The sequence below is a fragment of the Anopheles gambiae genome, chromosome 2 (genome assembly GCF_943734735.2).
Source record: "Anopheles gambiae chromosome 2, idAnoGambNW_F1_1, whole genome shotgun sequence".
NCBI classification, from domain to species: Eukaryota; Metazoa; Arthropoda; class Insecta; order Diptera; family Culicidae; genus Anopheles; species Anopheles gambiae.
The window spans coordinates 53367906-53392356 of record NC_064601.1 but is presented as its reverse complement, the minus strand read 5'-3'; the positions used below and the strand labels follow the sequence as shown (position 1 = coordinate 53392356).

General features: G+C 46.8%; 1 protein-coding gene and 2 long non-coding RNA genes across 3 annotated transcripts in view; 1 reads left to right on the top strand and 2 right to left on the bottom strand.

Moving 5' to 3' along the window:
- Positions 1–423: 423 nt before the first annotated feature.
- Positions 424–2681, bottom strand: LOC133391597 (uncharacterized). The gene is made up of 2 exons (XR_009765080.1): positions 1088–2681; positions 424–997 (listed from the first exon to the last, which is right to left on the bottom strand). It is a non-coding gene; the product is annotated as an uncharacterized LOC133391597 (long non-coding RNA).
- Positions 2682–2711: 30 nt separating this feature from the next.
- Positions 2712–24451, top strand: part of LOC5667413 (uncharacterized protein ZK757.2) — a 33210-nt gene continuing 11470 nt past the window's right edge. Inside the window, exons 1-3 of the mRNA XM_061646768.1 lie at positions 2712–4398; positions 9458–9568; positions 14248–14472. Coding sequence (XP_061502752.1) covers positions 4338–4398; positions 9458–9568; positions 14248–14472 — 397 coding nt within the window. The 5' untranslated portion in view covers positions 2712–4337. The remainder of the gene's footprint in view (positions 4399–9457; positions 9569–14247; positions 14473–24451) is intronic.
- On the bottom strand, positions 15137–17551 carry LOC133391596 (uncharacterized). The gene is made up of 2 exons (XR_009765079.1): positions 15730–17551; positions 15137–15636 (listed from the first exon to the last, which is right to left on the bottom strand). It is a non-coding gene; the product is annotated as an uncharacterized LOC133391596 (long non-coding RNA).

Below are 24451 nucleotides of genomic sequence, written 5' to 3'. Positions count from 1 at the left end.
AAGGATACTAAAAGATAAAGCAAATTATAAATTAGCCGAATAAGTAACAGACGCTAACCACGATGCTGCAATGGTGATGAAATTGTAATGCATTACTGGTCAAAACGAAACGGAAAAGGATGGTTGCAATATTGCTGCACCGTCAACCATTTCACATTTGACGAGCCTCCGTCGTCAAATCGAGAGTGAATTCGGCTCGATTGTCAGACATCGCCTCAGCGATGAATCATACGAACCAGGCACGGCAGAATCGGGTAGCGTTACAGATAGTTGATAATGCAATGACCTGCCACGAACCGCAGCTCAGCTAAGCTATGGCCTCGCTGGATGAGAAACGATATTGCCCACGCCCCCCCGACCATGGTAGCTGCGTGCGTGTGCAGCGAAGTGTTGAATGGACTTGAATGAAACCAGAAGCTTCAATGAAGCTAATTGCAACCTAACGTGTCGGTTTATTACGGTTTCTGCTTGCGTCAGCAGATTATAGTCGTTCAATTACATTTTGGTGGGTAGTTTTGTGCTGCTCGTGGCGAGCAGCACAGTTGGATTGTAGGAAACACAAACCGCTACTCACATGGCGTGAGGCCAGTAAGACATTTCCGAGCTGGACTGCTTGGGCCGGGTTGTTTATCACTGTTCTGCTGTGCTGATTGTCTAAATGACATAGCAATATGTATGAAGAGCTGGATTTGACCCAGGTGAGAGGGCTTATCGATATTCATCCGCGCGGGAAACACAGCACCCTGAGCGGCGGTGTCACGTGTAGCGACCATTTGTTTATCGTCCCCCCGCTTGATTCCGTGATGATTCTGTCGGTAAAATTCCACTGCTTACCGGTACTGCTGGGAATTGAAATAGACAACATTGCAAACCAACCAAAAAGCCGTGTGTGGATGGTGGGGTTACTTCTGGAGAATCCAGACAGCCATAACGATGCGGCGGAGGCCCGCCAGGCACGATACAGACACGGATAGAGGGATAAGCAGGGGGTGAGACACTGTAGAGAAAGAAACGCAAAAATGGACAACCGGTGTAAATAAGGAGGAAATGCTAGACGGTGGCCGCGAAGCGCAAAGAAGAAACCAACCAGCCCGCGTTGTAACCCCCAGCCAGTGCAAGGTAAGTGACGAAAGCAAACGGCGAATCGAGTTCGTGACATCGAAATCCAACAGACACACATTGAAGCAAGCGCTGCAGAACGCGCTGCGCCATAGCCACTCGATGTTTGTGGAAGGTTGCAGTAGAGGGTGGAAAGAGCGGCGGGAAGCGCGCGGCCGAGCCTGGCAAGATGAGTCATAGCAGCGAGCGGGCTGTCAACACGTGCAAAAGCTGTTACCGCGGTACGGTTGTAGTGGTGTTGCGATAGAATGTAAACAGCACTAATGCACGCACACACTCAGACGCGTGTTTAATAGAAAGGTAAAACGGTAGGAGAGCATCATTCAAATATTCGTTCGGTTTCATTATTACTGACGATAGCGGTAACGATGGAAGAAAGTAGTTTGCGAGCAGTCACGTTTTAAAACACCATAAAAATCACAAGAAAATCCTAATGAATAGTGTAAAACGGTAGCTTAAAATTGATTTTTGGACAGGTTTCTACTCGCCTGATGCAGTAGAAAACTCCCTGCATTAAATCTTTCTTACACCAACACATCCAAAACACTCACCTATTGCACACTTGGATTACACAGGGAACCAAACCAGCATATGCTTTCTCGCTCGGTCGACGCTCCGTGGTTCGTTGGGCAGAACGAGCAAGTGTGATGATTTCATTCCCTGGGTAGCATCTCCCGCGAAGCAGCTGTCTGAACAAGCCAATGTATGTGTGTGTGTGTGTATTCATATCCCAACCCCCACTAATCAGGCAATGTGTATCGTTATGCAAATGGAATCTACATCGACAGGGAAACTATGCAGCCTCGCAAAAGGTTCAATAAAGCTAGAAAAAATACTGCTGATTCGCAGACCTTTTAAGCAATTCTATTCTCAATATTGTTTACTTATTCTCTGCGGCTAAAACCAGCTGTGGACCAATGTAATTATCATCAGCTTACGAAACGAACGAACCGTATGTGTGAGTGTGTGTGTACGCGTGCGTTTGTTTGTATGCGTGTGCGTGCAAGCGTATGCGTGAGACCTACACACTCGCGACACGTGCGACGCATCGCATTAGAGAGCTCGATTTGATTGATGTCGTCCTTCCCTCCGCCCTCCCGACCGTTTCTACTCTTCTTCCAATGACGTCACACTACACCGTTGGTCGTTCCTTTCCCTTCCAATGGTTTGTGATTGTGTGCGTCGTAGTCGTAGCACATGCTGGACAGTGAGCGTGCGTGCAAAATATGATTTGTACGTGGCATTATAATATGGCAATATTTTTGCTGTTTTGTTATTGTATTCAGTTTTTGCTACACACAATTATGCGTACAAATAAATACAATTCATACGTATATTTTCTCAGCACTACAGCGTCAATAAATGGTTAGTGAATGTGGTAAATAAATTAAAGTAACAGGTTTATTATGTTCATTATTAAAAAAGGTGGAAGTAAGTTCGATTTCTACAAAATAAAAGAAAATTCCAATGAATTCAATCGCACCTAACATTGGACACACACTCACATAGGTTTTGACCAGAATGCTTCACGTCACCACTCACTGTGCCGCGTATAGCTGTGTGCGTGTTCACCCGTTGGCTGTCGTAAAAGCCAACACAATCATTCCATTCATTCGCAAAAAACCAAGCGTCCGCGTCGATCCTAAACGCCACCGGAGATCCGTAACATTTTGTTCGTTCGGTTCGATTTCTCGTTTCGGTTTGGGTGGATGTTATAGCAAACAGGCTACCTTCGGTTTCTGCTTTCTGGTTGACGCTCAGTTCTGTTGTCCTCGTAGCCGTATAGTTTGCCTTCCCTTTTTGGATTACCAGAAAAACACCAGCAACACCAGCCGAGAGACAGCGCGGAAACAAATATATATTTGACTTACTGTTCATCTATAAAGCGTTCGCCTAAGACGTGTGTTATCATCATCACTCGCGATTGTTCTGCGTTGTGCACCGAAAGTCATCAACACCGCGTTGAACGAGTCACACAAGCTTGAGTGTAGTGAGTAATCGAACGAATCGATTGTTGGAAGAAGAAAAAAAAGCCCAAAAAGTGCGCCGATGATTCATAGCCGTCTGCTTGCGGGCTGGAACCACAGTGGTGATTCAGTTTTCATCATCCATAGGCAAGTGGTTGCGAAGTAGGCGCGCGCACTATTGTGTGTCGTGTCAGTGGAAGTGGATCATCGTAGCGAAGACGGCGAACGGAAACACGGCTAAATCACGTCAGCTGAAGCATTTTCCATAGAGCAGTGCTGCTTTCCCTAAGAAAAGCGTGTAAAGAGTGATTGGTTTGCCCTGTCGTAAGGTTCATATCCAGTAGGGGAAGAAGAAACACAGCACAAACCCTTGGCGGTTTAGCAGTAGCCCCGTGCATGGAATACACAGTGAAACAGGGCTAGTACGAAGCAAGTTTCTTCTAGTGTCCGCACTGGGTTGTTGCGTTAACAACCTCGATCGTGAAACAAACAAGTTCGCAGAACAGCGAATACAAGTGAGGGAGGAAGAGTGAGAGGAGAGGTGTATGCGAAAAAAATACCTTACATAACGAGGCTCTCTTATGATGATGAGCGCACGCGAGTGCATACTGCAGGTGTGATTCATTTCGGTTTGAGCAAGTCGGCAATCTAGTGTAGAGAGCAGTAACGCAAAACAAGAAGAAAAAGAAAAAAACAGCTATTGCGTGTTCTGCTAGTAGTCGTGTGCAAATCGCATCAACGCCAGTGCCTCCCAGCTGTAAAACCGTTCGGTGGCACATCATTCTTCGTACAATTGGCGCTCGTTAAGCTGCGTAAGCTGCGCAAAGCGATCTGGCTAAGAGCATCTACCAAGTCGCGAATGTCGCATCGTGGTAATAGTTCGTTCTTGTTCTTGACATCCGCGAGTGAGTTCGGTGTTTTATCGACCAAGTGTGGATGTGTGTACGTGCCTAAAGCTCTTGTTGAATAGTGACGTGAAAGTTCCCTCCCCCCCTTCTCCCCCGTTTCCCTCAAGATCACCTGTTAGGGCCATTAGTTCCACCCCCTGGTAGTGCCTTGTCCACCCACCGGTGATCATCAAGTGTAAAGATAAATACAATCACCGCAACTGACAGGCGCCCCGGACCCAGCTGCCCGAGTGACGCCGACGACGACGAACCGCTAGCAGCGGGCGCAGCCTCATCCGTCACGCCGGGCAGTACCGGGCGCAGCAGCAGCAGCACCAGCAACCCCTTCAAAACGTCCAGCAAAATGAGAATGAAACATAAATCGCCCTGCCTGATGCTACGGTTTATGCCGACAGACAAACACGGTAAGATACATACTACAGATCACTGACGCGCTTTTCTTCGACCGGACGCTTTGCCTCGGCGCTATCGTAGCATGCGTAAAAACACAGTACGCGGAAGTTTCTAATGATTGTGGGTTTCGTTAGCAAATGTCATCATTGATTGATGATTAGCGGGCCATTGAATTCATCACACTCGTGAAACCTGCTAACGATGTGTTTGAATTTCACGTTGAAAACAATGGTCAGTGGGTTGATCACAGCGGAAGACGCGTATATCATTGGCTGAGGATTAAAAACTATTTATTTTAATTTGCTTCATGATGGGTAAGATAATCCACAAAGATTATCAAAATTGCCACCGAGAAGCAGCTACGCACTCTTTTAAGCCACTATCTTTACAATGTAATCGAATATACAGTGCTGCAGCGCTCAATTCTTGGAACAAATCATAACGATTCATGCCGGATCGGCGAAGTATTTCATCGACAGCTCCGAGAAATGAAGTACCAAGAAACGTGGCGGCGGCAATGTCGTCCCGCTTTGCTCTCTGGGCACTCTGGGTTGCGAGTTTTCTGGTGCGGAAATTGCTGAATGTGCGTTTACCGCGAATTCTCCATCCCTCGCGGGCACTTCCCGGTCTTATGCCCGCTGCCATTGAAAAATCGAACACGAGGTTCAGCGCGTTCAACGACTGCATAAGTTGTAACAGTCGAAGAGGCTGACTTATGTGTTGAATGCATTTCTCCGAATTAGCGATTCCTTGCAGAAGAGTTCAAATGGTATTTAATTTAGAATTCAAATATGTTTACATTTTGCTTAAAATACTACACAGAAAACTTTTTTTACTGAACTTCAGTAAAACTTTACTGAAATTTTTTTAACTGAAGTTTCAGTAATCCTTTCAGTAAAAAGAATGTTTACTGAATCATTCAGTAATGTCCGATGCCCACCAAAATGACAGCTCGTTTACTGAAATCCCAGTAAAGCCATTCTCATATTACTGATTATTCAGTAGTTGGTAGCGATTAAAAAATGACGAAATACTTCTTTTAAATTTAGTTTTTATTGATGCGCAGATATTGCCAGTCGCTCAGTTCATATAAATACATGTTTCGTGTTGTTTTATAAAGTTTTTATACTGTATTTCACCGCCGCAAGTGTAGATGGTTCAGTAAGCGCTCACAGACACCACGCAATTTCAGCACGCACAGTGGATTGTAGCAAACATTTTACACACCAACACGGCTGCCAATTGTTTTAAATTACTCCCGTAAGCCGAAATACCACCTGAAATTTCACCAGGGTGCCTGTAAACGCCTACAAAATCAACTTTTTGCACATCACGAGCAAGTGGCTACCGCATTGTTTTGTTTTGATGATCTGACTGACAGGTCGATTTGACAGAATGGATTGCTGCATTTTCAGTAATTTGTTTTACTGATATCCAGTGAAACGACTAATTTGACACCTATTTTACTGATTTTCAGTAATATATGTATTACTGAAATGCATTCAGTAAATTGCTTTACTGAAAATCAGTAAAAAAATGACATTTATGCTGAAAATCAGTAAAATATTCTAATACTGAACCGTTTCAGTAAAAAACTTTACTGAAGCAGGATGAGAAAAATTGCTGTGTACCAATTGTAGTTTCAAAATTCGCTAAACTCTGCACTCTTGTTCCGCAATTGAAAGCGAAAAAAAATCTAATACTTCGCTCGCAAGGTGTGCAGGTAAGCACGAGTGTCACCAACCTTCACGTTTGTCGGTTTTTTTAATACATGGCATGTCGGGCGCAAATAAATTTGACATTCCACCGACAACCCACAATGAATCATCACTGCGACGATGACGACGACGACGGCAATGGTCTCGATCGTGAAGATGAAATGGATGGATAAAGAATACCGCAGAAGGTTCCACGGCGAGTGTTTTGATGGCGACGGTTGAAACGGGCAGATGGGGCAGGATGGGGTCGGTGCGACACATACCCAACCACCAAAACATAACAACAACAACAACAATCCTGCACGAACAGGGCTGTAAGACGCGAAAGGTTGCGAGGTAATGGTAGTAACTATTTGCGGTTAGTAATACCACCACATTTACCCTTCTCTCGCAGATTGAAACCCACCCAGCGAGCATAGGGATAGCACCAGAAATAGTTTCTTTTCCTGTATTTTGACACAATTACAAGGCATCGAAACGATACAGGTTGGGTTGGAGAATAATTTATGGAGGTCAACGTGTAGTGCTCAGTTTGGAAAATGAACATTAGCCACAAAATTGCATAAATTGAACAATATTGAAAGAGATTAAAATGGAAATACAATACTAACTTTTAAAAAGATGGTCCAATACCTCTTTTACAAAACTTTCAAACAAACATTCTTGAAGTACAGTTTGTGGCCACTGCTAATGATACATTTGTCTGCCAGTGAACTCACACCAGTTTGTCAGTTCGTTGTCCGTTGACTAGAGCTTCATTTCCGCAGGTTCCTACGAACCGTGAGCAGGCCAATCTAAAGAGCGGGACACACCAATTACCATTAGCAAGGAAATCATGACGGGCACGAGGGAGGGGAGAGCGGGAATCACTGGGTGGTAAATAAAGGGAGCTCTCCTGCGGTGGGGTCGAGCCGCCGCAAGAGCACCTAAGAGCAGAAGCATTTTTGATGTCTAGAAATAGCAGCGAATAGCGTTGCGCTATTCAAGATACAACCTCTTCCCCCCTGCTGGCCAATTTCGATTTCGAAGATGAGTCATCACCCGTTGGCCGTACGCCAGGGGTAGTGTGTCTCGAACATCGCAGAAAGAGCACACGCCACGAGCGGGCGGGTTTGTATGTGGTGGGAATGAAACCGGGAAAGAGTTTCGTGCACGAGTTCGCGTGCACTTTACTACCGCACGATCTTGATCCTAACCGCAAAATGGGAAGAAAAAGAACAACCAGTAAAGATGCTATGTGTGTTTCTGTGCGTGTGTGTGGACGTATGAAGCGAGATGAAAATAATCCGCATCCGCGTATCCACCGCCCGCTATGTCCACGGATTCACATTACTGGGGACGATCCCAGGGAATGGAAGAGAAAGCTACGAGACGAATGGGTTGCTGCGTGTGATGGGTCTTTCGGATCCCAGTCGAGCCGTGCCGTCTGTGGTGAACAGATGGAGCGCTAGCTGTCCGAGGCAACTGGTCTCCGCGCTGCTTGCTGCGGCACGATCGTGAATTGATCGAAAGGAATGATGCAGGCGGTGGGACCTTCTTGCGGGACTATTTTTAAACTCTAATCCATCTTTTCCGCGCTATCCCCAAAGCAAGGACGCCAACACACACACACACACACTGACATGGGAAGAGGGAAGAGTGTAGATCAGATTGGATGGACGGGTCATTGCGGGTGTATTTCTAGGGGACGTTACACTAATTGATGCGGTAACCGGCCCACTAACAAGTTTTCCGAATCGGAAAGGTTAGTAGCCGCGCACTGAGTAGCCTCAAACACAGAGACAAGCGGGAATGAATCAGAAAGCTGATCCGTTTTACTGTTTCGCACATAAATCACGCTGATTTACGCTCGATTTGCTAATGATGAAACGAAGTGTAGCAATAAAGAGGATTTATTTTCAGCTGTCTGCGCTCGCGCACTGTACGTCTGCCTATGGCCCCGCAGCACGACCATTCGGACTGTTGGAATCATCTCGCTCGAGCTGTGAGCGCCGTGTATCGACGAGCTTCTATTCGGGCAACACACTTTGACCTCCAGTGCGGCCACCTTCCCGCCATCTCTTCAACTTTCGACCGACGATTCGGTACGGTCTGTTTATGCTACGAACCTTCCGCCCACCTTTCCTCTCAAGTGGTGAAATTGCCTCACGATCAACGCATTTCAACACGGGCTCAGTACGGCATGACTCATGGTTTTGGTTGTTGCCGGTTTCGGAGGGAGAATCCGCGTGAGATTTGTGGCCCTCTGTGTATTTATTGAACACTGAAAGATAAAGCGAGTACACTAAGCATTCATGCTACTTCGTAGCAGCTCTTTCTGTTCGTCCAGTTCGCTGTAAAAATTATTCCGATTTGTGATTTGTGTGAGCAACAGCGGGTAGGAACACTTTCAATCTAAAGGAATCCAGCAGAAAAAACAAAAAAACAAAAAAACAGTTAGACCACAGGCCTGTAGTAAGCGATCAGTTACCGAAGAGGGGCGAAAAAGAGCAGACAAACTGCTGCCCCAACGAACCAAACTACCGCCTTGCTGTAGTCACGACTTTTCTGGCTGGAAAGTGCGCCAGCTCACTGACAAACTACCACCACCAGCCCACAGGGGGCGCATTCCTTTGCAAGCAGCAACTGTGGGCCTCGGTGTGCCTGTGCGAGAGAACCAGTTTGGTACGGGCTCGGAGAAGATCGGAGGTTTGCCTACACGCGCAAACTGGGCCGCGAGCGGGAATTCTCTCAGCTCTCGCGCCTCAATTCCATCTTCCTGGCGGTATTTGAACGACCTTTAAAGGTTTCACGCCTGAGCGGGCCGCCGATCGATCGACGATCGTGTGCTCGGGGAGAGGTAGATGCCATGCTGGTGTGGGTTTCGCCTTCCCGCAATTGTTTTATGCTGTGTGTGCAACGCTTCCAAAAGCTAGTCCAGGTACACACACCTGGCATGGCAGGGTGCAGGCTAGTGTGTGATTTCTCCATGACGGTGGTTGCGAAGAATCCGAACAGAAGCAAATAATTGCTGCTAAACGCCGCAGCATGCCGATCAACCGAACGTTACAGAGCCGTGAAGCATAAATGGCCATGCTCCAGCGATCACGTTGATCACTCTCCCATCAGCTTCAGCTTAGATGGACAGATAGACAAACACTCGAAAAAAGACTGGCGAGAAGAACATATATTCACCACCGACCATGACGGAGAGGCAGAAAACTAAAAAATCGCGCCCCTTGATGTTGTACGCTCTGCTGTGTGTTGCAAATAAACTTTCGCTTTCCGGTTTGTTTTGCTTCCGTTTGTTTTCGTCTCTTTTAATTTGTTCTATTTTTTTTCTATTCTGTCTCTTTTCATCGACGATCGGCAGCCATCCACGGTCAGCACAAACGGCACAAAGATAGTTGCGATGATTCATCCATTGCCTCCAGCACCCGAGTTCCTCTGGCGCGCAGCTGCTCTAGTCCTGCGGTAGCGTATGGTAAGTTTTGAGTTCTGCTACGATTGAATGAATGCTCCGAATGCCGACAGCGGGAATGGGGCTTTTGGGGAAACGTGAGATGCGATCGACATCTGGTGCCCGGCTGGCAGATAGTATCTGGAGGAAAACCATTTCCATTCACACAAAAGTCCATTCCCTTCAACAATGGAACAGAGAGGATATTTGGGAATGGAAGAGGTGGGGTAGAGAGGAGGAGAGGGGAAGGGTCTTGAGTGCATCCCCGATCGCGATCGCAAAATAAAGCCAGCGATGACGCGCCGAGAATATACACAACAAACCAAAACAAATGTAACGTATACAAGCGGCGCAACACAAAACCATTAGTTGACTGCAGCCATTTGACACTTGTAATCTGCCAAACGCGTAGTGATTGTTGTGTGCTTGTTTGGTGAGTGTTATGACGTCAAGTGCCGGATCATGGGAGCCATCATCCACACAGCCACCCGGTGTCATGTCAAAACAAACCCGAGCAATGTGTGTACTATTTTTTTTTTTTTTTTGTGGTTCTTTTCCCATTTTTGTGCCATCACCATCGTTGGCCATTTCAATGAAGGTGGTGTGGCGGCGGCCCCGGGCGGATAACGGGGTCTGCAGATAATGGTCTAGCGAGATGGCCTTTCGGCCTCGTAAGTTCGTCCCTTTTGGGTTGATTTGTTTTTCTTCAGCCCGATGACGTGTGTGCACGTCGCAGATTTGCATGGTTTCGTAATCTTTTCGCCACCGCTTCTTGCGAACGCGGCAAGGGGAGAGTCCTTAGCTCTCTGGCTCGTTGATGTTCGGACGATGTAACGCAGAGGAGGATGCTGATTTCACGATCCCCGAGGTAAACAGCCGGTACCTCTCTCGCAAAGCAACGATAGTGGCAACGGTCGTTCGACAGGCGCTAAACAGTTGCGTAACGTGCAGCAATTGTTGTGACTCCGGGAGCGGGATACTTAAATTACACCAATCATGCGGTCCTCGCTCGACCGACCCGACCCCGAGAGTGCGGGGCCGGTTTGGACGGTTCTGTTGATAAGGCGGTGCGTTTCTTAGGCTGTAGACGATTATCCAATTGATGGATTGCGTGTTCCGGCCAAATCCGTCCCCAATGATCCCGTTGGTTGACCGGGTGGTGTGGTCTCATCATCGCGTGTACGAACAAACCAGATGGACAATATGATGTCACTGTGTTGGCTGTCATTTATATATTTATTTATTTTTATGTATAGAAACCTCAATCAGACCGTTGTCACCCGGTTGGGGTATAATATCTTGCAGACGCGCGCTTTCAACAATGTTTTAGAAAAGCGTGCGGAGACGGGTCCGATCTGACTCATCGTCACGAGAAAGATTGGCGGACAAGCTATACTTTTTGTGCAAAGTTATTTACTTCAACCGCGCTGCCTTTGTCTGTTGTTTGTCGTTCTGTTTGTATTTGTTTCGACTTTTTTAACCACAAAGTAGAAGTAGAAGAAGTTATAGTAGAAGCGGGGCTTGATGTGGAGTCGAGCTAACACACCGACCTGCCCGAAATGGCAACCGATATTTTAAAGGTTTTTTTTCTCTTGCTCGCTCCCACCTGCTTCCGGACTAGTGCGTCGGTGGGTTCCAGTGGTCGTCTTCGCCGTTTTTTGAAAAATGAAAAAAACGCTCAAAACAAACGTACAATAAAAATGTCACATTTTACGCTGGAGCGTCAGTCTCTGGCAGCCATGACATCATCATCCCGGCTCCGATGACAACACACGTGGATGGGATGGACCACGACGCCGTACGAACTTAATGTACTCCACTGCTAAGGCAGGCGAGAAAGCAGATTTGTTTTTTGCACAATTAATGCGTCACTGTTGGTGAAAATGTTACTTGGTGAGGTGTTTCACGCCTGATCCTGGCGAATATATTTCAGCAACGTGCGAGATCCGAGACGTAACGCAGCAACGCAGCCATCTCGGTCGGTGGTCCGGGTAAAAGGATGTACAAAATTAGAGCGCTTTGCTAAAAATACACCCCCGCCAAGAGGGTAATTAGCGAGCGTGGCAAAAACCGTACGAGAGATCCAACGTGTGTCCTACCAGACCGACCGTAACGGAGAATGTTTGTGTGCCGCCCGATTGATCATCGATTCGGGCGGTACCACTCAATATATGTTTTAGGTGAGCATCATCTGCCACCATGGCAAAGGTTTTCATGTTGCCCGAACCGGCTGGAGATGCGTTTCTTCCTGGTTGCGTTCCATGGAATGATTTCACCTGTTTCTTGTGCGCGCGCGCTTGTGTGTGTGTGTGTGCGGTGTGTATATTCACACATATTAAATACACACAAATGCAAGCGCACGCAACGGTTGAGGGGAAAAAAAACAAACGAGAAAGTCGTTGGGGAACGGTGAAGAAAAAACACAAGTCCAGAGAGCGGGTCAAGCAAGAAACCCGAATAGAAGTGTTGTGTTGCGCGTTCGGCTTATGCTGCGAGCATGACGACAAGATACAGGCATCCAGAAAATCAACCGTCGCTGCCGCCGCTACCGCCGTATCCGGTTTCAAGGCCGGTCGGACAACTTTTCGCGTCACTTTCCTTCCCTGCCGTGCGCTGCTGCGCCACCCTTGCTCAGGTAAACTCCACCTGCAACCGCGTAAAGGTGTCTCCCAACGTTGCCAACGGGTTCTCTTCGTGTACCGGTGTATGTATGTCCGCCCGTGTGTGTGTGTGATTGCGTCCTCCCATAGCGATCGGCCCTTTGGTGCGGTTTGCCAAGGAAATGTGAGCACGCATTTGTGTGTGTGTGTATGGGTGGTTGCATTAGTGTGTGTGTGTGTGCGTTGCAGAGGGTTGCAGACGCTAAGAGCAAAGCGCTAACCCATCAGATCTCAGTATAACAAACTCTCTGATCCTGGCTGGCAAGTTGTTTTTGGCGTTGAACTGCCAACTGCCTCGCTTTGTGTAGAAAGAAAAATTGCACTCCGGAATGTGATGCCTTTTAGCGTTGCTGGAAACTACCACATATTGCACATCTGTACAATGTGCCTACGGTCGCAGACCACGGTCTGTTTGGTGGTCTTAGCCCAACCAGAAGGCGTTATGTGTGGGACTGGCGGCTGGAGTGAAATATTTCTGCGAGTTTTTTATGCTTCGAGCCCACATCACACTTCTTGCGATCGAGTTCTATGGCATGTGTTTATAGCCGTGCGTACGCTCAGGAGGCAAGAATAAATGTTTTGAAGTTTGTTCATTTTTATGAAAACTTTTGGCTTCCTGTGCGCCTCTTTCACATGTCTTCGAATCTAACAGCTCAAGAAGAGAGCTAAATCGTTAGGATGGAAAGACTATGTCATCTGATTGGATTAGTTTTTAAGGACTTTAATATCTCCATGCCTTCAATGTAGTAAAGATATAGTAATAGCGAGAAAAACATGAGTTCTATTTTCGGTTTGGAAAAGAAACCAATTTCAACAAACACTACTCAATGTTCGATTCATCTATTAATATCACCTCCAAAAAAACACCTCTAAAACCATGTCTGGATATTCAATTGATCAAATATCGGTGTTGCTCTCAATCGAGTGCCTCAACAAGGGTGAAAACTGACGACTTGTGCACCATAAATGCAGACCTAATAAAACCAACCAGCAGGCAGCAGAAGTGACCAATCAACCGATATGTGTATCGACAGTTGGTATGTGTGGTAGAGCTCGGCAGCACGTAGTATGGCAGCATATCATTGAACTTTAATTGAACCGCAGACTACGCACTTCCCGCGATAGCACGTTCTGGCCACGCCATTCTCTCGCCTGCCTGTTCGTTACGATCGGTCGAAAGTGTTTGCGAAGGTACTGCTTGGATAAATATATTCCAACAGTTGCCCACACACACACACACATGTACAAACACATCGTGCATAACTGTTCCTAGGCGGCTAAAAATGGTTCAACCCGAGTGGTGCCTCCTATACGTCAGCTATATTTATGGTCCGATGCTCGTCCAGTGCGGAAGTTTCCAGTTTATGAATGGGGAGACAATTTTCGTTATACACACACTGGTTTAGGTCCCGGGGCGATAACGAAGCCGCTGCCGCCACCGCGCTTAAGCGCAACCACTTCGCGAGTTCATTCAATCACGCGCAACAACATTAGCGTCTCTCGATTCAACTTCATGCCCGTCAGTTTTCAGTTCGGGAAGGACAAATTCATTCGCATCGGTTCATATGGAACGAAATCGTTCGGGAACGAAGTTTAGTTCTTGTTTGTTTGGTGTTTTTTGCCTGAATCTGCCTCTCACACCAAATAAATCGCTTCATTAGAAAAGCATACATTCTCTGTTAGGTTTCGATCGATTTGGATTGTTGCGCTTCAAACTTCTTTTCTCGTTTGCAAATCAACCCCAAAAACGAACCAAACGGGCCGAATGGTGAATCCAAAGTGTGAGTCACGTTTTTCGTGTCTTCTTTTGCCTTTGCCTTGTTGTGGATTCGCGGAGAGTCGATCTTCGTTTGCTGTTGCGCAAAATTGTGACATTCTCTTGGGGTGGAGAATAATGATGCATTTAAGTCGTAAAATGGTATAATCTCACTGCAGCCATGTCGGATTGTCTATGGTACTTTGAAATGCATCGAACGATAAATCGTTATCTTGAGCTTAAACTGCATGCCCTTCATTTCTGTATCTCACTTTCCCTCTTCACAGACATCGAATCGCACCCAGCATCACACGTTTTCCCCCATCTGCTGCTCGGCAACGGTCGGGACGCGATCGATCCGTCAACTGTCGGTGCAAACTGCGTACTTAACGTCACCTGCCAGCAGCCGAGTGGTCAGCTGAAGCCCGGCCTCAAGTACAAACAGATCCCGGCCAGCGACACGCCGCATCAAAACATCAAGCAGTACTTCCAGGAAGCCTTCGACTTTATCGGTAAGTTTTTTAAGCGTTTTTATGTTGAACAGTACATGTAAACCGCATCTGTCAGCATCATCTGTTTGGATAGATATAGATTTAGTGGGTGGTGGTGCATGGCACGGGACAGCATTTTGCTTTGTCAAAAGCACCGTGCTGAGAAAAGTTGCAACAGGTGTTGCCCGCACGGTGTATATGGCCAAATCCTCAAGGCCGGATAGAAACTACCGCCTATCGCTGAGGTTGCTGTTAATTGGCAAAGTTGAATGAAATGTTAACGATGTTGCTTTTCCCGCATTTTCTGATCTCATCGTACTCATTCGTACGATCACACCTACTCCTCTACCCTCTACGATAGCATCGAGGCGCGTTTCTCGATCCGCTGATGATTCAACGCTGAGACGTAGGAAATCACTAACCCAAAACAGCAAGCAGAACACTCACAGACGAACAACAACAACAAAAAAAAAACAACCCATACTATCGCAAAGAAATTTAAATTCATGCGCGTGTCCCAAGATGGAGCCTACCGAGGGAGGAGGAGAAGGAGATGACAAAGAAACACCAAGAAACAAACGCTACAGACAGTAATAACAAAAACGCAACCTATCCCGCCAGGTTGACGCATTCTTTATCGTCTTCACAAATGGCGAATTTGCGTGAAAAAACATAAAGCAAAACGTTGTTTGACGATATTTGGGAGTTTATTTTCATAACCGACCCGCCCAGCCCAACCGGTGAAAATCCTTACCAAAACACACATCCAACACACACGGTGCAGCCAGGCCCATCTTTCATCTGCGGAGGAGGGGGATGTACATGTTGTTACTTCTTTGCCACTGTCCTTCCTTATTTTTTTTTTTTTATTCTTTGCCTCACGGAGTATAAGGATGATCGCATCGTCCACGATACGTAAGATTTTAATTTTAAACACATCGGAATGTGCCGGTAGTATTGGAAGAGCCGGAAGGGGGGGGGGGGGGGGGGGGGGTGTGCCATGTATCCATTTCCAATGCGGCATGCGGGTGATCGTCAACTCTCGTCGCCTGTCGCGGGCCACCTGAACCAGATGAAGGGAAACGGCTCTTGCGCTGCTTCCACCAGCCAAACAACTGCATTTTGGACCCGCTGGAAATCCGCCTTATTTATTAGTGCATTCCACCATCTGCCATCTGTCGTAGTCTATAACGAAAGGTGTGTGTGTTTTTAACGAATAAAAAGTAATAGTACCATCGAATGTAAAACACCGCAAAGTAACTTCGTATCGTCCGTTACCGTTGCCGTCTTCGTAGTCATCGATGATTGCAAGTGAAAGAGAGAAGAGGGAGAGAGGGTGACTAAAGAGGGTGGCTTGGGGCAGGGGTATGGTTGCCAACTGTTGTGTGTGCGTTGCTCGTTGCTCATGCGAGAAGTGGTTGTGTGGTTCAAATATAGCAATGACATCAACCACCACCATCATCATCACCGTCGCTTTAGTGTAAATGGTTTGGTTGTTTGATTTTTTTCGTCCCTCTCTCAATCGCTCTCTCTCTCTTTCTCTCTCTCTCTCTATCATTCTCTCTTACCTCACCCTCTGCTCTCTTCTCACCTTCGCGTGTTGCCCGGTGGTGTGTCGGTAGTATTTGTTGCGAATTCATAAATTCGCTTTGTGGTGTCATTTACTTTGGCTACAACGCTATAAACGCCTTTGGTGCCGTGGCCAGCTGTTGGACGGTAGCCAACCAACGGGCTGGTTTCTTTTCGGCAAGATCTACACCAACTCCTGCCTTGAACTCTTCCGGTGTAGAGGCGCGGGAAGCAGGAAGTGTAGCTATGTTCTGGACGACCTTGCGATGTGGCGACGGCCACCCGGAACGTGTGCGGAACTTGTTTGGGGACAATCTAGGAAGGATCTAATTTTACCGTGTAGTGTACACGTGGTCACACCTCCGTCGGTGTTCTCTTTCGCGGAGCACGCCTGACGAAACCTTGGTTGCCTCGTTGGATTAGGATTTCCTTAAATGTTTACCGTTAGGTATAGACCGTTATATTAATTACTACATCTTGAGGTCATTTGAATTATTGCTCAGAATTGCAATGCTCCTCTAAACCCGAGCAGTTTAAATGGTCCAGCACGCGTGTATTAATAGCAGATGCAGGCAGTGGTCTTGTAAAATGGGCCACCAAATAGCTCCAACTTCCGGGAGCCATGCCGTCTGGGGGTCTCGATATGTGTTCTAGCGATGTGTTGTGATATGCTGCCAGTCGAAAGTGTGGAGTACACATGCGGTCCTTACCACGCTTCCAAAAGTCCGCCTCCTTTGTTCATTCCCAACCGCGCAATTCATGATGATTAGTATGGGAAATCGAAAAGCTGTGCTCTGCACAGCTGTCACCGGAAAGAGGGGAGCATACGGTGGTGTGGTTGTACGTTGTTAACGCTTATCTGTTGCTAGTGGTGCGGTGAGTGTGCAGCAGCAGTCCGTCTTTCTGTGGTGTGTGGCCAGCTTTATCAGTTTCTTGTGGTGTGGCTTTGAGGGCTTTGTTTGTTGGGTTCAAGTACGTAGGACACTAAAATATGTACTAAGTCCCATTCGGCGGGGTAAATTGTTCGTGATGATCATCTCCAACGTAACAAGAGTGGCCTTTGTGATAGTATTCCACCTTCTTCTCGCACCCCGAAGGGCATTGGGACACTTTTAACAATGCGTCAATATAAGACGTTGCCTTCTCCAAATAGAGACATCTGCGTAAATCCCTTTCAAGCGCATATAGGATTACACGAATGAGGCCAAATACTCGGCCCAGTGGTACGGATTGGCACGGACAGCTATGATGGATTAAGTCGATATGCACCCGTGACGACTCACCGAGAGAGCTTCCAACAAATAAGGCAAATGTCAGCACACCATTTCCTTTGCTTAGCACTGCGTTAAGTGGCTCGGTCGCTGCTTAGTAGCACAATCCTGCCCTAGTGCACCTGCTCCGAAACCCCTTGTTTAGAACCTGCTACCCATTGTATATAACCTACACTGCTGTATGAGTGCCTTCGGGCGTGTACAACAACGCGCAATACTAAGCTCTCTACTATACCAGCACTACCAAATCGCGGTAAGTAATGCTGTACATTCGCTCTCACTTGTTCGTCAAAGGTTGTTGGGTAAATATGGCATTCTCGCCAGCTGTGATGGAGGCGGGGGGGGGGAGGGTTGGTGGTGAAGCTGAGAGAAAATAGAGGAAGGTTAGAAGGTAGGTGGAAGCACAAAGGGTGACTGGGTGCTCTGTTGCTTCGTAAACTGATAGCGAAGCGACGGTGTGTAGTGTGCGTTTGTATATTTGCGTGTTTTCGACACGGACCGCACACTAGAGTGCGAGCGAGCAAACAATAGAGTGAGAGAGATAGAGAGATAGAGCGAAATAGGAAGGGGCAAGGGAGCTAGAAGAGAGCGGCTTCATCACCCTTCGCCGAGTCGCCTGCCTTCCCTGTAGCTCGCTTGCATTGCGGTATGTTTGCGATGAGTCACGAGCTGTATTTAAACACAATTAAATGGCACGATATGAAACGCTGGTGGTGCTGCTGCTGCTGCTGGTTCACTTTACTCACGCTCTACTACCACATACATGGCCAAACCGTTGCCACATGACCATGGCCAACGAATGGGGGGAAGGGGAGGCTGTTGGTGCGCAAAGGCGCTCGGTTAACGGGGGGAAGTTGCGCGCTCGTAATCGCGACCGTGTCGTAGTGGCGCGCAAGACCTGCGAACCGAACCGAGCCGAGCGCGCGAATGACGCAAAGTAAACTAAAGCAACACACACACAGACAGACAGACACAGCGGGCTCAAGTTGCTCGAGCGAAAAATGCCACGCGAGCGAGATTTGGCGTCCTTCGATGGCCACGGGACGACTGTTCATCGACACTTCGGGAGTTAATGGCGAACCCAACTACAACAAAATATCAGAGAACATCAACCTGTGACCAATAGCAGTAACAGGGTCATCGTTGCAGTAGTACAGGTAATAACGCTAGTAGTTAATGTTAGAAAAAGGAAGAGCATATAGCCATGTTTCACAGTGACAGTGGTAGGTTGCTACTATTTTGCCAGTGATATCTATCTGTGAGGGGGGCAAATTTGTAAAGGAATTTGCAACCACCAGCATGATATCGTAGCCCAAAAATCAATAACAGAGGTCACATCAAAAGGTTAGAAGTCGCGTGCGAGTGTAGCGCAAAATTGGGGCAAACATTTCGGGACCTCATTGCGGGTTACAGCACGCACTGAATTGAATGTAACGTAAACCACACGCCCGCCCAACAAGTTTGAGTGCGAGGGTCACATTTCACCTTCAACAATGAAGCCCCACAAATGGGGGAATGAATCTGAGCTCGATTTCCCGAATTTCTGTGCCGCCAAATTCACTGCAGGGGCAAGGCTTTCCCTTCGAAGAGGAAGGAAGGAAACTTTGGTTGGCTGGCGTAATGATACTGCGAATGACTCATAGGTCGGCTGCCGGTGTGTTGTGGGCTGCGAATTATAGGGTTGCGTGTTCTGTGCCGACGCTATTAAAAATTCTCATGGTCTGGATTTGGTACTGGCCCTCTCGGAAGCACCAAAGTCAGAGTATTTTCCGCCAGTCCAGCAAGCTAAGGTACCCGAGCAGCTAGCAGCAATCCATCCAGAAGAGGGCAACGAAGTTGAACCCGAAATAGAATAGACCCGACTTCCGTGACTGGGCTCAATTAAACGGTAGCGCGTTGCTTAGAAGCAAAACAGAAAAAGTAACATTTTGAGGGAAAGAGAGGAAAGGAAGGATCCTTCCTTTCCACTCTCTAAAGAAAGCGAGAGAGATAGAGTGTGTGTGTGTGCATGAAGCGTGCGCAAATGGTGGCTAACTATGTAACATGGGGCTTTACCTACATTCCACGGCTTCCGATTTACATGACGGGCAGCGCGATGTCGATATAACAGTAATCCTCACTCTTCCCGCTGGCTGCCACGTGTAGTCAGTTTTTTTCCAAGCGCCTGCAGCAGAATATTTCCGATAAGCTGCGACCAAAAGGACACGTGTTCTAATTTGGTCGTCGGGCATTGCGTTCAACGAGATGACACATTACAGGCATCCGAGCTTCGAAAGAGGGGGAAAATGGCCCCGATAGGGAATGATATGATAATAAACCAACCAGTCAACAAGGGGACTAGAGGACGGAGCAATTGATTATGCCATATGATATCAATAGATAGCCGTGAATAACTTATCGCTGTTTCCTTATCCTTCCAAATTTGAACGGTGCATTCCCCCCATCTATTGCGTATGAAGATAGGTTCAGCAGGCCACAGGGATAATTCCCATATAATTTGTATGCAACTCGTTTCAGCTCATGTGTATTAGAAGTAAAAAATGGGTAAAAATGGAAACGCAGTTGTAAGTGTAGCTGTAACTTTTAATAAGGTTGAAGAGATCAATAAAAGACTCCACAAAAACCCACTACAACCCAGCACCTGCATGCCTCTCAGCTTCTGTTTCCGTCCTGTCGCATTACGGGGACAAGCCCGTGTTCGTCTTTCGCCGTTCCCTTTCTAATCACGAATATTTAGAGCACATTTCACCACAACGCGCTGCCGGTCTGAATCGACTGGCACACTATTTTTATGCGGGCTGGTAGAGAGTATCCCGGTCACACCTACGGACCAAATGTACACTATCGCGTACACACACACACACCCCTCAAGAAAGGCCTCCTTCTCTATCGTGATGTCGCACTCCGCGTCGCCCTACCGGGTGGTGCTGGCGATGATTCATCACTCACCGTCATGTTGTTTGTTGGGCCTGTTTTCAATTGCCATCGATTGTACTTGAAGCCATCGTCAACGGCGGGCCCGGCTTTTGGGGTGTTGCTGTTGCGGGGATAAGGTTAAATGCACCCCTCAACTGGTTGACGGTGTCGCCAGTTATCGAACGGGTGCGATGTGTAATAAGGCAGGCTGGTGCGCATGTGGGTTATAATTGGGTGCTAATAATAATAGTCGATCGCAACAGTGTACTCGATTAGCACACGGCCGCCATATCACACGGTCACGTGGGAGGAAGTCGTCCTTTATTTTGGCGGTGATAGTGTGGTGGTGGTGGTGATGGTATCATCATCCTTGGCTGCTTCTTATCGGCAGCGAGCGTTTGCGATCGATCAACATCCTAGGGGTGTAGACACATGGGCAACGTGACGCTGTATGGAAAAATGTCGATCAACCATCGTACCGAGCAGAGTCAGTACATCATTTTTTCACCCTACCACCCCGAGGTTATGGGCACCAAAGCATGCAAAGTCCCCTCCGTAGAACCAAAATAAATCATTGCGCGAGCCAAGAACAAGAGGGTCTGGGAGCACCACCAGCAACGACACGGCGCACCGGCGGAAAAGTAGCAGCTGAACAAACGTCGTTTGCACGATAACGATTGCACCTAGAGTGTTCCCAAACATCGCGCATACAATGCGGTTCGGGGATGAGTCAGTGGCCAGGGAACGGTTGGCCGGTCGAACGATTATGTAAATAAACCGCAGCACTGCACATAGACACACACACACACACACACACGCACTGGCATGCATGTAGAACGACAACATGAAGCACGAGCATCGAGGTGCACAACACACACTGTACGACATTTTAATGCTACAGGTCGCGCACTGTAGAGGTGAAAACCTCCCCCCAAAACACAGAAAGAGAGAGAGACAGATCGTGTGTGTCGACCCAAGGGAGCTAGAGGGATATGGTTAGTGAAAGATCCGACGGAAATTGGCGATGGAATTAATTCCCAGAGTCCTCGTCGGTTTCCCCTTTTTTTCGTGCGACCGGATGTCTGAGTGATGTTTTGGGATGTTTTAAATCGATGTATGTTTTCGGCACCACTTACCACTGGCTACCCCCTCGTATTTGAGTAGCTTTTATCGGGGAAACACCACTCTGCTCTCGATGGTGATTCCCTGTTCACGAGCACGGTTCTTCCTGGTTCATGATAAACGGTTTGATGCGCATTGAAGGAGTATTGCCCCTAAAGAGCGCACCGTAAAGCACAACCAACGTGTCACAGGCGCTTTTCGTTGGTGCCTATCTAAATATTTATCTAAAATTTATCTAAATTTGCTGTCTTACCCGGGATTTCGGAGCCCCTATTTAAAGGGGAATGTTATACCCAAACGATGCAAACGGGGGATTAAATATGCTAAATGTACCATTTTCCATGATCCTTGGCATGTGAAGGGGAGAGCAGCGAAACGGGTTTCAGCTGGGAATTCGGTTGATGAAATTGGAAGGATTTACCCATCCTTCTTGGAAAACTTCTAGCTAAGGCACAAGCTGAGCTGTGGCACATAATGAATATTTCTTCTACTTGCATTAAATATGTGTAGCTTCCATAAGTGGTTATTTTGTTATGTACTACTTTTTTTAACACAGCGGAAGTCTAGGAGACTGTTGCAAGATTTTCTTGCCCAAGCGCCACTCATAAACTATTTAACGTGCCAGTTAATTATGGACAAGCAATCACCTGCAGTGTCTCGGATGGCGATGTAGTGTAGTGGGGTCTAGGAGCTTAAGCCCAAGCAAAACACATGACTACAAAGACAAGACTAGGAAGACTTATTGCGTATGATAAAAGGGTGCTTACATTGTACGCTCGAGTGTGCTTTGGATAGTTTGATTGCTCTGAAATCATTTATTTATTTTAAACTCGGTTGGAGTAACAGTTCATGATAGCTTTAGAAAGAAAGCCCGGAGTACAGTTCTAGTAAAAATGAACGTGAAATGTTGGGGTTTTCTACTATATTTTATGAAATATTAATCAGAATATGGCTTATTGTACACCAAAAGAAAGGATATTAAATTCTCCATCTATTTTGGCTGCAAAACATATTGAATTGAATTTAAATTAAGTGCAGTTTCTTGTGATTCTCCGCTTTTTTCACGGTGAAACAATAATGACCAGCGGGGAATAACAGGAAAATGCATTTAATTGATCATTTCAATATGCTTAACATTCTAAATAGTTTGGGAATTGAATATCCTTCCTTTGGGTGTACGGTAAGCCATATTCTGATTATTATATCATGAAATATAGTAGAAAACGTCAAAATGTCCCGTTCACTTTCACGCAAGGTTTAAAGCGACCTTAAGCTGTTATTGTTTAAATTTGGTAGAAAAAACAGGTCATCAATAACCAAATCTGGTATACAAAGGAACCTTTATCCCACAAATCAAATGCTCAACGTTTGGTATATTGAACTTGGTAAGCACCGTCATGTCGACTAAACGATAAGAGTCTGTTGGCATATCTGTCACCACGGCAGGAGTATACACACCCAAGGACAGGAACCATACACTACTCACGAGCGTGTGCCACAAGTCCTTGGAACAGAATTGGTCTAGCACTGGAATCGGGAGCAACGAAAGCGGAGCACTGTGTTTTTTCACCCCCCCCTCCCAAACGGACAACCCTTCTATGCTGGTTGCAATCGATCCGATAGCTTGTGGTCGTGCGGATGACTCACTTGGCTCCTCGCAGCTCACAGCCTGAAGTGTTATTCAATAGCCCGCGCATTCCCTGCACTACCAACTCACCCAGTGGTGTGCTGGCTGATCGATAAGACGTTGACGGTGTTATTCGTTGGGTGTGACAGAAATAACAACTCAAATCAATAGTTAGACGGAAGACAAGCGGTAGTCGCAGCTAAAGGGAAAGCATAACAGGAAGGTAGCGGTTGGTACTATTGTTTTCCTTTTTTTCCTCTCCCTTTAGCTGATGGTGGCTCTTATGCAGTGAGCGGTGCTATTATGTAGTTTCTTTAATATGGTTTAGTCTATTTGTCACGAATCGTGCTAAAGGTGATAATATGGTTCGAGTAACACGATGACGCGAAGCAAGAACAATAAATAATCGTAGCTTGTGTGATGTGTGTGAGGCTTGAGAGCATATACCAGTATGTAACAACTTAGATAGTGTCATAACAGCAAACCGTGTTGTTCCTCGCTGTACGTGGATGGTTGTTACGTTGATAAGACCCACCAACCGGGCCGTCGCATATAAGAAGTTTACACAATGTTTACTACACTTGAGCCCCGGGCAGACGATGCAATGCTTAGACATGTTATTTCCGACTTGAATAGATTTATTGTGGCCCTATCCATCTCGGAGCAAAACGGACAGCAATGACAACAAGCTTCTCATTCTATGAGCTCGGCAACTGTTTCATAATTGCTTGGTAACTCTTTTTTACACTTTCGTATAACATGAATGTGTTTCCTATGATGTCTTCTTCGTAAATAAGCCCACCTTTTAGCTTATCATTTTTAGGTCGAAATTGTCTGTACGCATTATGAAAGGTTTTTAAATAAACACTTCGTTTTTTCCTAAAAACTGCCAACCATCATTGATGAATCCTTTACGATTGTTCATCGTTTTACGCCGTGCACCTTAGTGGGAAGATAACGTTACAATTACAACCTGTGCCCTAGGCTGTTGATGTTGGAAGCGATGATAGTAAAGTAGGGAACAAGAGTGTAAGAAACCCATCATCCTGATCGGGGACGGCAACCTGCTCGCCGCAGTTTGTTTGACGACGAGTCATCGCATCAGAGCGCTGAATGGCGCAGTACCCGTTTCGTTCGCTCCCCGTCAACGTCATCATCACTCAACTTAACTTCGAGTGGTGTCTAAACACGCGGCAGCCGTACTGAGTTGGTTATCGCGAAAGGATCTTCTCGCACGGAGCCAAATGCACACATGTCCTCGAAGGGCGTGCGGTTTGTTCGCAGTGCCAAGTGATCGCTTGCCCAGTAGCGTCATTGGGGCAAATTGATGAATTGTGAATGTGTGTGTGTGTGTGTTTGGGAGCGTCTGCGCTTAATGTGGCGCCTTTTGCAGGCATGTTTACCATCATTGTTTACCCATCACACTCCACGCCGTCCATGAGACACTGAAAACAGGCAGTGTGCGCTCTTCCTGTTAGTGTTTTGCTCGTGAAGG